The sequence below is a fragment of the Gorilla gorilla genome, chromosome 1, assembly GCF_029281585.2.
Source record: "Gorilla gorilla gorilla isolate KB3781 chromosome 1, NHGRI_mGorGor1-v2.1_pri, whole genome shotgun sequence".
NCBI lineage: Eukaryota > Metazoa > Chordata > Mammalia > Primates > Hominidae > Gorilla > Gorilla gorilla.
This window is the reverse complement of record NC_073224.2, coordinates 177393764-177410904: the sequence shown is the minus strand read 5'-3', so window position 1 is coordinate 177410904 and position 17141 is coordinate 177393764. Positions and strand designations below refer to the sequence as shown.

At 33.9% G+C, this 17141-nt stretch overlaps 1 protein-coding gene across 13 annotated transcripts in view; it reads right to left on the bottom strand.

Moving 5' to 3' along the window:
* Positions 1-17141, bottom strand: part of DOCK7 (dedicator of cytokinesis 7) — a 239067-nt gene that overhangs the window by 123951 nt on the left and 97975 nt on the right. For 12 of the 13 annotated variants that reach the window (XM_019019154.4, XM_055362977.1, XM_055363026.1 and 9 more), the window contains exons 15-17: positions 7403-7520; positions 4068-4138; positions 21-159 (exon numbers count right to left, since the gene is read on the bottom strand). In XM_019019154.4, coding sequence (XP_018874699.1) covers positions 21-159; positions 4068-4138; positions 7403-7520 — 328 coding nt within the window. Of the gene's footprint in view, positions 1-20; positions 160-4067; positions 4139-4990; positions 5765-7402; positions 7521-17141 lie in introns of those variants that run through there. The other variant, XM_019019163.4, reaches the window with a different exon arrangement.

Sequence of the window (17141 nt, the reverse complement as noted above, 5' to 3'; positions counted from 1 at the left end):
ATTGAACCAAAAGGACTTACTGTATATCCAACTGGTGTTTCAAGAGGAGTATTTTGTTTTTGTTGACAACTAACATGATAAAAAGTAAAAAGCAAGTGATGATGGTCAGTTAAAGTAGCAGGAAGCTTAACCTTGATTTCTTCATGAAAATCAGGAGACCTTCATACAAAAAAAAAAAAAAAAAATCAACAGTCAGTAATTTGTCCAAAATAAATAATGTATTTGTATATTTGAATAATTTTAAAATTTTAAGATTCATGTTTAATTTTTCCTCTAGTCCAAAATATTTTTCTTTATCCCCAATCTCTAAATAACTAAATCTTACTTCCATATAAGAGAGCTGCCACTGTTTCTGAAATTTCTCATCCCAATTTTCTTAATGGGCTGAGTAATCCTACTATTTAAAAGTTCATTAATAATCACCACTTTGATCCTGAGATCTCCATTAGATTGGAAGCTGCATAAAAGAGGACACTAAGGTAGGGAGTTCTCTATTTATGAGCCAATTCTGATAAACATTACATAAAACATTTTTCCTTCACAGGAGAATGCTTTCATATTAAAACTAATGTTTATCATCCTTTTGTAAAAAAATGGGAAAAAAGGCATCTTTAGACAACTTAATATCAAAATATCACATTGGAGGCCAGGTGTAGTGGCTCACACCTGTAATCCCAGCACTTTGGGAGGCTGTGGCGTCAGGATCACTTGGAGTCAGGAGTTTGAGACCAGTCTGCACAACATAGCCAGACTCATCTCTACAAAAAATTAAAAAAAAAAAAAAAAAAAAGTCCTAGCTACTTGGGAGGCCGAGATGAGAGGATCACTTGAGTCCAGGAGTTCAAGGCTGCAGTGAGCTATGATCCTGCCACTGCACTCTGGCCTAGGTGACAGAGTGAGACCAAAAAAAAAAAAAAAAAAAAAAAAAGATCAAGTTTTGCTCTATAGACTGTCTTATATCAACCATCTCATTGTTGAAGAAATAAAAAAGGTTACCTAAATCCTAAATATGGACTAGAATTGACCGCTAAAACAAACAAAAAAACCAGTAAAACCAGGAAACGCCCACAAACTGCATTTGCCTCAGTTTAGAAGCGCTTCCAGACTCTTAAGAATACATCAAATATCTTGTTTGACCAAACCAATGACACTTTCTTCTCAATATTCACTGAGAATAATCCCAAGAGGGCACTTTTATAGAAAAGCACGGCTGCTATTCATAACAAAAAGGGATAAAACCTTAGCATCCCAACCTTCCATATTCAGTGAGTATCTCTCAGAATTATATTCAACAAAAATGCAACCAAACCATATTGCTCCAACTATCTTTAAAGCGAGGTCTGTCCCACCAATCAGGTTTTCTTCCTTAGATGTTAATAGGTCAAATATCCTTCCATCTCAAATAAGCCTCAAAAACATTAACAGGTATAGACTTGAACACAGGAATATTAAGCAGAACAAGGCTTTTGATAATAAACAAGAAAGATAGCTAATGCTAGCCATCTGAGAACTTGATGACTTCAGTGAAAAAAAATAAGACACTAGGCATCTTATTACTAATCCCACCAATCACCACTGAATTATGAGAAAGTTGAGTTTACCAACAATGTCAGATGGCATAGTCATTTTAATTCCACTAATGCTGAGAACAAAAATAAAGACCTAGCAATAAAATCAGATAATTTTTAGAAATTACTATCTTCCTTATCAATATATTTCTTGGTATTCAGTGTTTTAGTTCACTTCTGTCCTAAAAATCATGTAATGTGAAGACTTTTGTTGAAAATTAAATATCTAAGAGAGTTATTCATTCAATAAGTAGGTTTAATTGCCCACCTTTGGCTAAACATTGCATTACTTTTGTGGTGGTTTTAAAGATGAAGATTAAAAAAAACTTCCCTCAAAAAGTAGGCAACAGCAGGAATATAAGTAAGACACATATATATCAATAGCTATGCTATAAAACAGGGGTTGGCAAACTATGGCCTATGAGCTAAAAATAGTTCACTGCCTGGTTTTGTATAGCCTGCAAACTAAGAATGGTTTTTACATTTTTAAATGATTGGGGGTAAAAAAGAATAATATTTCACAACATGTGAAAATAATATGAAATTCAAATTTCAATGTCCATGAATAAAGTTTTATTGGAACACAGCTACACCCATTTACTTGTAACATTACTTACTGCCTATGGCTGTTTTTGCACTATAATGGCATAGATGAATAGCTGCAAGAGAGACCATATAACCACAGGCCTAAAATATATACCATCCAGTCCTTTGTAGAAAATTTCTGCCAACCCCTGGTATACAGCATATAGGGTTATGTGCTTCAAAAACAGAGCTGAACAGATTACTTCAAGTTTGAGATCAGGGAATTGTAACTTAGGAGGTAATATTTGATATGGACCTTGAAGAATGAGTAGGAGTTCAATAAATAAAGGGATTTGGTATTATAATAGAAAAAAAACCAAGAATGGCCCAGAAACAGGACAGCACAGGTTATGTTTAGTAATAAAGCAGAAAAGAAATCAGCAAGACTTAACAGATGATTGAATATTAGAGAAGAGGAAAGACAAAGATGTCTTAAATTTTGTGCCAGAGTAACCGGAAAATGGTGGTATCATTAATAAAAATGGAGAGTAAGAAAGACATAGGGTCAGGACAAGAGTCTAGGATAGATATATGAACACAGAGAAGACAGCAGGGCATCCAAATCAGTATGTCCAGTAGGCCACTAAAAATACATATCTGTACTTCAGAAGGAAGGTATTACTAAAAATAGAGTTGGAAACAATCCACATAAATATTAAAGCAGCAGCATTTTCACTGAATGTAACTCTGAGAGATACATGTATGATTATTTAAGAAAACAATATATTAAGAATGAGGGTTAAGGGCAAAACTTTAGTGTTTTGTGTGGAATGCCTTACACTTACGGGAAAAAGAATACTACAGAAAAAAAAAGAAGTGTTCAAAGAGGTAGAAGGAAGCTCAAGACAAGGCCACAATATAAAGACAAGAAAGAAGAAAGTTTTAAGAAGGGCAAGGAAAATACATACTATACAACAGCACTGAGAAAGGACTGTTGTGTTTTTAAGTATGGAAACAGAAGCTTCTTTTTGAGAATAAGAGACAGAGCCAATGAAGCAAGAGACTAATGCTGCAAGAAACCGGATAAATGATTGACTTATATTCTGGAAGAGGTTAAAAGGATCATTTGAAAGCAGAGGTGAAAAGATTCACATTTAACACGGAGTAGGCCATCACTCCCCTTGAAACAGAAGGAAAGGCAAATCAGTATAGAGAATTTGAGATGAAGAGTAGAGAAGTTGATGGACCATCTCAAGTTGGATAGTCTTGATAAATAGGAATGCTGAGAGTAAAGCACACAGAAAAGAAGTAGGAGCTAGAAGAAACTCCTGTAGCTACTGCTAAATGAAGGCAAAGTGTTAAAACAATAAGATTATAAAAGAGCTGTGGGCCCAAAAAAAAAAAAGATAAAATGAATTGCTGTAGCCCTATCATATGATACAATAACATCAATTTGTGATAGTCCTGATTAGTACAATTTTGTGATTTTTCTCCAACAGTATTCAATAATCCCCCCAAAAGAAAGAAGAAATTAAAGGTTATCCAAAGTTAGCAATTTCCCGAGGAAGAAAAATGACAAGTCACTAAATCAAAGAATTAATGGATACTGGTAACATCACCAATTTAACTGACTAATGTGTTCAAGCTTAGTAAAGGGTAAAGTTACTACAAAGTGTCAGGTGGAAATAACTGGGAAAGACCAAAGGACCAGCGGCCACAATGATAATCAATCACAATATAATAAAAATGAAAGGATCAGAGAATTCAATAGAAAAGATGTTTGGTGTACAAAGTCATATTTGGGATGTCAACAGAGAATGGCTGTGCATCCACAGGTTGAAAATTATAACTCTGATGTCAGCCTTGAATTTGGCACATTTAGTGCAGCAAAGCATTTGGTAAACACACTAATGTGAGTGCTAACAATGCCACTGAGAAGTGAGTAACTTTGAAAGAAATATTTGAATTCAGTACCTGTTATGATATACTACGGCTGTATAGGCTTCCTTTGAAAATTCTGAACAGCTAGATTTACCAAAGATTACCTGAAACAAATAACAGCATGTTGAAACTTTGTTGTAGTAAATGCTGGATGTTTCATATCTATGTAAGAATTTGTCTGATTTAATAACTATTTGAGAAAAATGGGCAAAATCAGCCCAATGAAGAACAATGTGCCTACTGACGTTCATCAAAAAGTTCAATTGCTTAACTATAAGTTTCTTTTCAACAACAGACCCATCTGACATTTAAATATTTCAAAAGTTTCTATCAATTTTATTTATATCTACTGGGAAATTAGATACATTTGTTTCCTTTTTCTTAAAGAAGGTGAAGAATTCACTTTTAAATCAGATGTAGCATATTATTTGGAACTTATATAAGAAATATAAATAGTGGCATAAACCTACTATACAAATTGTTGGCTTCAACACTAAAACAGCAGAGTCATTCTGAAAGTCAAATATAAATTATATATGATATCAGAAATCCTATTTTAGGTCAAGCTATGTATCCTTTGCTTCTAATATTTCCTTCAAGCTACTCTACAATAGAGAAGGAGCTCCATTCTTATATTTTTGCATATATATATATATTTTTAATCCACCACATTAAAAAGAATACAATATTACTTTTGGAATAAGTTTATAGATAAAGTAATTCAGCCTTGTATATCTGTCTCTTGACTTCTGGAGTAATAACAGGAATACTGTGGTTAATTAGAGCAGCTGATTAGATAAATGGCTCAATGTCAAGGTTATAGCTATAATTCCTATGTGAGACAGACTTGCAGTGTTATCTAGCCAGAGATTAGACTTTTAAAGTCTGTATAGCCATCTTTACATATGCATGAATAGATATGTGAACATGTCAGACAATTCCATCAACACAACTGGTAAAACAACTCAAAGTTTATTATTTATATAAAGAGATTAATTGGCATCATCCTTAATTAGAAGGGCATATTAGCAGGTATTTCTGCTTCTTTTTGCAACATTTCAAGCAGGCTCTTTTATTTTAAGGGTATGTACAAGTGTTATAATTATGACTTTCCTAAGATATATATTATTTCATCAATTTACAAATACCTTAGTATGTTTTCATAAATTGTTCCTGTGCCAGAATTATGAAGTTTACAATTTTATCGTGTCAATATTACATTATCAAAAAGTTATCTTAGGACCCATTTAAACAGCCGTTTTTTTAAAAAAAGCAAACACAATATGTCTATGTTTATACACTCTTTCAAATCAGCCATTTCATACATAAAAACATTGTATTTTCATATGACTAATAACACACAAGTAAAAGAAATGCAATACCTTTTTTCCTTCTGAGAAGCTATCACTTTTCACAAAATAACTTGTTTATTTTCATAATATGACATAAAGCAGACAGTGTTCCTTTTTTGACCATTTGACATGTACTCTTAATCATTTAGCAATATGGATTGAGCATTAATTATTTATCCAAAAATGTGATAGGAGTCAAGATATAGACATGAGTAAGACATCGTCCCTGCCCTCAAGGAGCTCACAATCTAATGGGCGAAATTAAGAAATATAGAATCATCAAGTGATAAAGTTCCATGAAAGAAGTGAGAAGATGCTATGGTAGCACCAAAGAGGGAGTGGTCTAACTGTCGGTATAGGATGGGTGCAGCTGGGGCTCTGTAGAGGAGGCCACATATATGATAAGACAAGGAAGAGTTTGTTAGGTAAACAATAAAAAATAGATTATTCTACATATATTACATTTGTCATATGCTCAAATTCATATGGCAACTCACACATAGGCTGACCAAGTATCTATTTTCATAATCTAGTATCTTTTCATCAACTATCATAGTACATTCATTCCTTCAGCAGAAATGAACTAGTATAAAACATGAAATGTGAATTCCAAATCTCAAAAATAAATTCTACAATTATTCAACAAATATTTATTCAGTATGTATTATATGCAATAATCTGAAAAAAATGCCATACGAGAATACAAAGATGAATAATTTGTGCTCACTGTTGTCAAGGATATCTACAAATGTTGATGTAACTGAGGCAATAGGGTAGATGAAAATGTATCTTTCCCAGTATGTGGAAAATCAGAAGAACTTCATTACAAGATGGACATGGAAGGATAAAATAAGACTATTAACAATGCACTTATTCTTAGCTCATTTTCATCCCACTAGGGTTCTCAGAGGTTGAGCATCTATAGCAATAGCATATTTCTATTCCATACGTTACTGACTTCAGCTGAGCCAAAAATTCACTCTCATGAAACTTGCATTTATTAGTGTTCCACAAATCCTGAATGACAATTTGGACAGCCAAGAATCTCTAGTCTGGTCTCAATCTACTATTTCTGATTTTTCTTCCAGTGCTCTGGTTCCCTGGCAACTCACCACTGTCATTACTGTTCACAGGCATTCCCCAACTTGAAATGCTTTCCTTTCCCTGCTCTCCAAACACACTGCTATTAACATTTTAATAACCTTTGGTTTCAGCACAAAAGTACCTCTTCCATGAGATGCCTGTTACCTCAGTAAGGCATTCTCTCCCACCTCTGAATACCTACCTATTCCTTTGAATCCCTATACCAATCTTCTAATAATTAGCACATAGCTTGATTCTCAACATTGTCTGCAAAATGTAATCCCTGGTGAGACTTAAAAATACTGAAACCTGGTCCAATCCCCATAGATTATGATCTAATTTAAGTGAGATTCAGCCTGAGCACTGGTAGTTTGAAAAGCTTCCCAGGTGAATCTAATGTGCAGCCAAGATTGAGAACTAATGCCAGAGTTTGTCAACCAAGGTGGGAAAAGCCATACATATTAAAATCACCCATGGAGCATTTTCAAACTATAACACAGCCTCATATACCACACATCACTTCCCACCTCCTTAGCTGGCCTCACATTCTAAAGGGAGTTGAGGAGAATAAGAATCATAGACGCCAAAAGTACAGAAAAGATATCTCTACTTTGACAGAGTTCTCTAGGTGATATTGATCTAACCCTCTTTTGAAAATCACTATTTTAGATTTATATGTATTCATTTATATCCTCTGGATTACAAGTCTTATTCATCTTTGTATTTCTAGGAGTGCCTAACATATACCAAGTCTTCAAAAATAAGTTAGTCTTCAAGTAATGTCATTACTATCTATACAGAAAGTAATGCAGTTAGAAATTTGGTTTAAAAGATCACATTAATTTCCAGGTTGGAGTTGCCAACCAAAGAGAAAGAAAAAAGTCTATTTGAACTTTATACAAAAAATTAGAAAAGTAAAAGAACATTTCTTACCGGCATGGCATTGCTTGGATCCTCTCCATACATAAACTGGACTTTCACTGTTATATTTCTAGCAGAACCTTGACGATTGGCAAAATTAAGACTCTGAGGGTATATGTAGAGAAGATTTCTGTGAAAGCAACAGTATAGATGATAGTAAATACATATCTAAGAAACACTATGTATCACTCACAAAATACCACAAAGTAAGTGAGCAAATACTGAATTACTGATATTGGTTAGCAATTATGCTAAGTATTTTCACATGTGATGTTTTATTTGCTCCTGAGAGCAATCATTCAAATACACAGCAATAAAACATGTCCCAATTTTGCAGATAAATTGAGATTCAGAAAAGTTAACTGATTTTTGCATATAACCAAGTGAGTGACAAAGCTGAAATCAGAGTAAAGGTCAGTCAGACTTCAAAACTCATTATCTTCACTCTACAAGAGGCTTCTGGAATAAATGAATATGGACTGACACATTATTAAGTTAAAAAAATAGTTCTAATATTATCTTAGTTCCTCCAAGCACATATAAATAGGATGACATTTATAAATGTGGCTTTTGTATAAATGTGATTAAGAATTTAAGAGGTATAATATTCCACATTATTTTTCAAAAACACATTACAATATGATGGATATAATAGAGTTAGGTAGTTACTACAAAACAATAACACCCTAATTTGCATTTATTTGAATTCCTGTCCAGCTCATCATCTCTATCATAGACAAACTTTAATAGTCCTTGCTGCCAACACACAGAAGAGAAATAATTCAAGAAAAGACACCAAAGAGCTAAAAAAAAAAAAAAAAAAAAAAGAATCAAGAGTTACTTTACCTGAAGACTAGCGTTTAGAGCCAATGAACAAGACGTTTAGTATAATAGAACCTTGCTAATCAACTGCTGGGGCAATGAAAACAGGTCTAAATTTTCTGAAGAGTGGTAGGGCAATATAGAAATTTTAAATGAACATGACACTTTGACCCAACAAACACACCTTTAACCTAAGGAGAAAACTGTACACATGTACAAATGATTGTGTTCAAAGTAATTCATTACAACATTTTTGATAAGAGAATGATTACACAGAATTATAAAGAAACACAACGTTTATCAGTACTGAGTTGGTTAATTAAGATACCTTAATAAGAAGGAATATCATGTGTCCCCAAACAATGCACAGCCATATTTATTGATGTGGAAAGAGATACCTAGCTTGTTGAATGGGATATACAGTGGGGAAGAAGCAGGTTCCAGAGCAGGATGTATAGTGACATTACCCTATTTGTGGAAAACTCTGTGTGGGGGTGTGGGGGAAGGTAGAGAGAGAGAATGTATAAAATTATATTTCTAAAAACTAATAATGATGGCTGGGCTTGAGTGTGTTTTAGTTAATAGTAATGGTTTTCTTTTTTTATACTTTAAAATTTTACAGTGAAAATATATGATCTTTACAATTAGAAAAAGCAATAAAGTAATTGCCATGCCAGAGGACGGGAATGTCTTTGACAATAAGCACACCAACTAGAAGTACTAAAAAAAGAAGAAGAATCAGTTGTGCTCAAAATAGTCAAAACATATAAAAGGCAAATACAGAACTGTTATGACTGGTCAGCTTGCTAGTCTAAAAAACTTAAGATCAAAGATGACTATGACTGACCAACCACTGAAATCATCCAGTAAAATTTATAAAGAAAACATTTGCTGATTGCTCCAACAAATGTCAGGCATTGTGTTGGGCACTAGAAAAATAAATAGGAAGATTAAGAAGTCATTCCCTGGTCTTGAGGAACACAGTATAATGGGATAAAAATGCCTATACACAGACCACTTCAAAACAACACAGTGTTACAAGACAGGCATGCAAAAGCCCTATAGGAGGAAAAAATAGGTACCTAGTTGTCTGTGGGGAAGTCTTTTCATTTATAAGATCCCCCATCTTTTCTAGCCTTGTGATTTATTTGTTGAAGAAAGTGAATAGTTTCTCTGTAGATTTTCCAGAGCCTAGATTTTACTGATTGCACCCCTGTAGTGTCATTTGAGATGTTCTTCTGTGGTTTTTGTAAATTGAGAATTGAATCTAGCGCCTTAGTCATATTTAGGTTAGAATTTTTTTCAGGAAGATCACTTTATAAAGGATAATGTGTTATTTTTTCAGGAAATGTTTGGTTGCTTCCTTCTATGAAATTAGTAGACGATGATCAATGCCTAAATCCATTATTTTTTTAATTTTTAAAATTTACTTTTTTTTAAGAGACAAGGTCTCACTCTGTCGCTCAGGCTGAAGTGCAGTGGTACGATCATACCTCACTGCAGCCTTGAACTCCTGGCCTAAAATGATCCTTCTGCCTCAGCCTCCTACGTAGCTGGGACTACAGGCACGTGCCATCACACTGGGCTAATTTTTCTATTTTTTTGTAGAGATGGAGTCTTACTATGTTGCCCAGGCTGGTCTTAAATTCCTGGGCTCAAGTGATTCTCCCATCTTGGCCTCCCAAAATGCTGGGATAACAGGCACAAGCCACAGTCCCCAGCCCACCTAAATCCATTAATTAATTAAGGTTGCCAAACGGTAATATCCTGTCATTTCTTTTTAATTTTGCATCTGGAGTACATTTATGAAGAGTGCTTTCCCTCATCTACTATTTGCTTTGCCAGTGAACCATTATATGAGAGGCAGGAATAAATGCTTGATTCTTTTCCATTACCTGCCAGTTTGCAAAATAATAAATTGGTGCACTACAATCCTCCAAAAACGATTAATTACATCTTATTTTTTAGCATCATTTATAAACTCACAGATGAAACATATTTGATGAGTCTCAGTATATTAGAGTTATTATTCTTATGGATGATTAACTTGTCCCATCTTTGGCAAATGAAAAAAACAATGCAAGCTGGTTTTTGATTCAATCATAGTAGTCTGTGACAATTTTCTGTTGTGACAAGACGTTCCAGACTCTTCTTATTTTTTTTTTCCCCAGAGCTGGAGTCAGTCATTTTACCAAAAAGCTGTAGTTTTCTTAAGAAACATTTTTTTCAAACCACAACGTGAGCATTCATTGTGGATTGGTCACTGTTTCTAGACAATTTAAGTACAAAGAGTTGGGGAGAAATGCTTCCAACAAAAAAAAAGTATCCAGACTTCATACTGATATTTCCAACTCAAATTCAGGACTATAAGGTTTTTACTTAATCTTTTCTGTCTTGTATCTGTACATCATTTTTCCCAAGCTGAGAGTTATTCTCAAGGACATCAACTATGAAAGAATTAAAAGTATATCATTTAATGGCGTGAACCCGGCAGGCGGAGCTTGCAGTGAGCCGAGATCGCGCCACTGCACTCCAGCCTGGGTGACAGAGCAAGACTCCATCTTAAAAAAAAAAAAAAAAAAAAAAAAGTATATCATTTAATTACTCATCTGTGTTGTTCTAAGAATGGCATCTTAAGGAATCCCAAGATTCTACGTTCAGACAGAGACAGACAAGTCTGCAAAGAAGACCGAAAGGGCACCCATACAGAAGACAGAAAACCACGAGAGTACAATGACATGGAAACCAAAGGAAGAAAATATAAGAAAAATGAAATAATTAAATATTTAGTGCTACTCAAGAGCCAAGTTAGGCAAGTACTGAAAAAATTCAACGGGATTTAGCAAAATGAAAGTCACTGATAATCTCAGGCTGCAAACAGATAAAAGTAGGGTCAGGAATAAAAAGGAGGTAAGAAATTCTTAAAAGTAGTTGTGAAGGGAAAAAAGATAATGCAATAATTGGAGACAGACTATGGGAATTTTGGAAGTCTTTTAAAATAAGAAAGGTTTGATCTTAATCACATCCTTGTGAAAATAATTTAGTTAAGACAGAGTCTGCATATACTAGAACAAGAATGTAAGATTCCTGAGGCGATGGTGGGAAAGAACAGAATCCAAAGCACATGATAATGTATTAACCTGACGTATGTCTATAATTCCTCATTGCAATGTTTATTGAGTATCCAGTGTGATAGGTACTGAGAATAGAGATAAAAGATGAAGTCCTTAGCTTCATAGAACTCGTGGTCTAGAGGGGAAATCAGACAAGCAAATAATGATAATAATGTAGTATGATAAATGCTGTGAACACAGAATCACACTGCAGCCAGACAAGGACCTGGGATTAAAGAATCTGCTCACAAAGCACATGAACAGACACTTCTCAAAAGAAGACACACATGCAGCCAACAAGCATATGAAAAAAAGCTCAACATCACTGATCATGAGAGAAATGCAATTCAAAACCACAATAAGATACCATCTCACACCAGTCAGAATGGCTATTATCAAAAAGTAAAAAAGTAATAACATGCTGGTGAGGTTGTGGAGAAAAGGGAACACTTATACCCTGTTGGTGGGAGTCTTAGTTTAACCATTGTAGAAAGCAGTATGGCGATTCCTCAAAGAGCAAAAAGCAAAACTACCATTCGACCCAGCAATACCATTACTGTGTATATACCCAGAGGAATATAAATCATGCTACTATAAAGACATATGCACATGAATGTTCACTGCAGCACTATTCACAATAGCAAAGACATGGAATCAACCTAAAAGCCCATCAATGACAGACTGGATAAAGAAATCAAGTAAATGTGGTACATATACACAGGGAATACCATGCAGTCATAAAAAAGAACAAGATCATCATGTCTTGCAAAAACATGGATGGAGCTGGGAACCATTATCCTTAGCAAACTAATGCAGGAAGAGAAAACCAAATACCTCATGTTCTCACTTAGAAGTTGTAGCTAAATGATAAGAACTTATGAACACAAAGAAGGAAAAAACAGACACAGGGGTCTACCTGAGAAGGGAGGGTGGAGGAGGGAGAGGAGCAGAAAAGATAACTATTGGGTACGGGGCTTAATACCTGAGTGATGAAATAATCTGTACAACTAACCCCTGTAACACGAGTTTACCTAACAAAACCTTCACGTGTCCCCAAACCTAAAAGTTTAAAAAAAGTATTAATCTACATTAAAAAATAAAAAATAATAAAAGAAAAGAAAAACTCAAAAAAATCTGCTCACAAATGTCAACGAGAAATTTCCAAATGAAATAGACAAGCAAAACATACAGAAAAACAAACATGCCATGCATGCTTCCCTCTACCACCCCCCACTCCCAAATCTCCACATTTGGATTACTACTATCTTTGCTTTGCGGGCATGGACATGACTGGCTACTTCCCATCTTTCAAATACAGGAAAGCCTCAACTTTACCCTTCCCCCATCACACCACTTTGTTACTTCATTCAGAACTCTTATAGAATCTATAATTATCTTGTTCATTTATGTATTACTTCTTATTTTTATATCTCCTCTAATACAGCCAAAATACATGAGGGCAGGGACCTTATCTATTTGTGTAACTGCTCTATTACCAGTCCCTTAAACAGTGCCTCATATTTAATGAATAAATGAATGAAAAAAGTACAGACAGCATTAAAAAATTTAGTTACTTAACACTTCTAGGAGTTTAGATTCCAGGTTAAATAGAAATTGAACACTATCTATAAACTACGTTTGATTTCCAATATAAGCAATATAATTTTAAACTCGTCTCTGAAGGTGAAAGGCATGCAATTTTGAGTTCCGAATCCAAATTCTTTTCCATTTGACTACTAACTCCATTAATAAATTCCCAAATAAATCTAGTAAGTCTTTACATTGCATTTAAAATTCTCCTTCAAAGAAATTTCAAATCAACAAGGTAAATTAATGAAAAATGTTGAGGTAGTTGACACTTAGCAGGAAAAAGATGAATTCCTATTTCAATCTCTCATCAAAATAAATTATAGATCAAAGGCTAAAATAATAAAAATAAAATCACAAAAATACTAGAAGAGCTTTAAAGAGACTGGATTTTATAGGTGAGAAAGGCATTTCTTAGCATAAGCCAGAACATTTATAAGATATAAATTTTAAAGCATCTATTAATACACAGCAAGTGATACCATAAACGCAGGAGGAAGGAAATGACAAACTGAAAAAATCTATTGTTTGTTATATATATAACAAAGAATTAGTATCCACAATATGTAAATAATTCCTAAAATTAGTCAGAAAGAGACAAACTTAAAAAGAGGGTAACAAGGAGGGGAGCAAATTATGTACATAACCAGATGATTCGCAAAGATGGCAACAGAGATGGCCAGCAAAACAAACTAGATATATACTTGTCTATTAGATTTATCAACATTTTTTGCCTTTTTCATTAAAAGCATTTGTAAAAGGATATAGGAAAAGAGGAACTCTCATATACTCCTGGCAGGGATGTAAATTGGTACAACCCTTTTGAAAGACAATCTGACAAAAGCAATCGTAAGTTACAAGTCAACATCTATGAATGTATATGAAAATATTTATATACATACATCACCACCATAAAAGCATTTTCTATACATACTGTTTATAATTAGAAAATTGGAAACAAATGATTAAAAGGGGGCTGATTAAATTAAGGTTCATCTACATAACAGGATTATGCAGCTATTAAAAAGGACGTGGTAATTCTATAGACATTCATAGGAGAATAAATTTTAAAATACTAAGATCCTGAATGATATATATATCATGAGCTATTATATATAACAAGATCCCATTTGTGTTATAAAAAATTATGTTTAGTCATTCAAAGGGTCTGGTATGATAGACCCAAAATGTTAATAGAGTCAAGATTTTTATTTTTTATAGGTTTTTGAAATACCTGAATTTTCACAATAAGTACTTTGCACATTAAAAATCTTAGCCGGGCATGGTGGCTCACGCTTGTAATCCCAGCACTCTGGGAGGCCAAGGCAGGCGGATCACCTGAGGTCAGGAGTTCAAGACCAGTCTGGCCAACATGGTGAAACCCCGTCTCTACTAAAAATACAAAAATTAGCCAGGCTTGGTTGGGGGTGCCTGTAATTCCAGATACTCGGGAGGCTGAGACACGAGAATCACTTGAACCCAGGAGGGGGGAGTTGCAGTGAGCTGAGATCACGACACTGCACTCCAGCCTGGGCAACAAAGAGCAAAACTCCGTCTCAAAAATAAATAAATAAAAAATCTTTACATGTCCAAAGATACGGCTGTTCAATTAAAAAATATATATGTATAAAACTTAACATGTTAACAGTGAACACACAAAACAGTAAGATAGATAAAATTATTCCTTCAAAGCTCACTTAACCTCTGGATCTACACTGTCCAAAAAGACGGTCTAATGAGACAATTGAGCACTTGATAGGTGAGTGGTTCTAATTGAGATATGTTATCAGTATAAAACATACAATAGGATCTTCCTATACAACATTAATTAAAAAACAAATTATTGTAGTTAAAAAGGAAAAAATTAGAGATACTATGTAAAAAAAGAGCCAAAATACCTTGTATTTTATTTGAAAGACATATCTCCATAAGATTACACAACCTGGTGTAGGATAAAGGACTTTGCTTTGCTTGGAATTTAAACAATTTAGGCTCTTAAATGTCCTAAAATTCTCTGTAGCTAAGAAATTTTTATATTGGTTCCTAGGAACTAGGAATCCTTAAATTAGGCCCTACATTTGCTTACAAGTTTATTTTCCTTGGCAAAAAATTTTTTAGTTTTTACATTACTGGTTATATTTGATCAGGGTTCTATTTAAATAGGCACAAGTTCAAGCAAAGATCAGATTCTGCTTTTAGCAGTGTGTACTCAGACAGGAAGTATTAAAAGGCAGGCAGAAAATCCTTTATAAAATTACTACTTTCAATGCATTTTCCCATGTTGAAATGCTTCTGCAGTTTATAATTAGGCAAATTACTTTAATTATAATCAATAATGCTGTTCAAGTTACTATAAGAAAAGAATTATACAGATATTTATACCAAAAGACAATATACTAGAAACCAAGACTATGTGACCATTACCTCTACTCTGTCAGTGTTATTTGTGAGAAATCGCACAAATTTTGCAAAAAGTGTTAGTATCCTAGTACAGTATCAAATATAGAAGGAAATAATTTCATAAAGCCTGTCTTTGGTACTAGTGCTCGGTTACTTCCATTAACTAAAAAAGGGGCTACTCTTCAAATTCCCTTCTCTAAAAAGAACGTACTATATCAAAAGGGGGTAACCACTACTACGTATACATTCTGCACTTAGAAATCCCTATATGTTGATTTTATCATTCTCTTATTCACTCAATAAATATTGTTCCTACAATGTGTAAGGCATTACTGTGCTAAAGCATTATAAGGAATATAAGTTAAAAACACATACAAATCTTGCCAATCAACAGCTGATAGTGTAATAGGGGAAAGAAGCTGGCCCATCTATATTCTCCCTCAACTAGCAAGTGGATGAAATATCAGGGTCAATAGTTATAAGCCACAAAAGCTGACAGCTTAATTAAGAGAAGTTTTGAAATATGTATTTCATGACCAATAATTACAACTGTAACTTTTCTATTTAAAGAAGGAGAAAATTTGAATTTCTTCTCTAGCTCAACATACACTTCTATAATTCCATTACATGAACCAGAGTAAAGGGTAAGATGGAAATGAAGAATATTTTCTTACCCTTTTGTGGTTCTATATTGGACATTTAAAAATCATACACAACCTAATCAAAAGATATAATTCTTTAAAAAGGTACAAGAGACCAAAATTCAGAAAATCTAGACTATAACAAAATTTCTCAATTTACATTATCTTAATATGCAATTAATTTTCACCAGTAAAATACTATAGTATGGGTACAAATGCATTGATTAGTTCTAATTACAAAAATCGCTAATATATAATACTGTGTAGTGTTTATGATACATCAGATAATGTTCTAAGTGCTCTGAAAATATAAACTTTTAATCTTTTATACGACCCTATAAAATAGGTGTTATTTTCACTGGACAGATGAGAAAACAGGGGTTCAGAGATGTGAAGTAATTTGACCAAAGGTCACAAAGCTGAAGAATATCAAATCCGGGATTCTGATTCAGGCAGTCTTATTCCAGAATCATGCTCTTAACCACTATGGAATACTACCTCTACTGTAACTATTATACCCAAAACCCTTAATCCTAAGTCATCAAAAGGAAGAGCCTCTACTTTACACAATGAAGAGGCATTTCTAAGAATAGAAATTTAGGGACGAGCACAGTGGCTTACTCCTTTAATATCAGCACTTTGAGAGGCTGATATGGGAGGTTCACTTGAAGTCAGGAGTTCAAGGTCAGCTTGGGCAACACAGTGAAACACAGTCTCTACAAAATATTTAAAAATTAGCTGGGCGTGGTGGCATGCATCTATAGTCTCAGCTACTTGGGAGGCAGAGGGAGGAGGCTTGCTGGAGCCCAGGAGTTCGTGGCTATAGTGAGCTATGATCATGCCACTGCACTCCAGCCTGGACAACAGAGCAAGACCCTGTCTCTAAAAAAGAAAAGAAAAGAAATTTGGAAATGGTTTATTTTGTATTAACAATTTATAATTTACACTGAAATTTATTATGATAAAACTTTTCCCTGTGGTAAAAAGCTATTAACTTTATGAAAAATTTCTTTTAGGTAAGGTTGATTATATATACCCACACACATACACAGGTTAAAAGTTAGTTTCATGTGACATAATAACTAGCATTTTGAGCACTACCTGTTTGCCCAGCACTGTTCTAAGTGCTCTACATGTATTATTGTTAAATTATCATAACACTATGAATTATGTACTATAATTACCCCA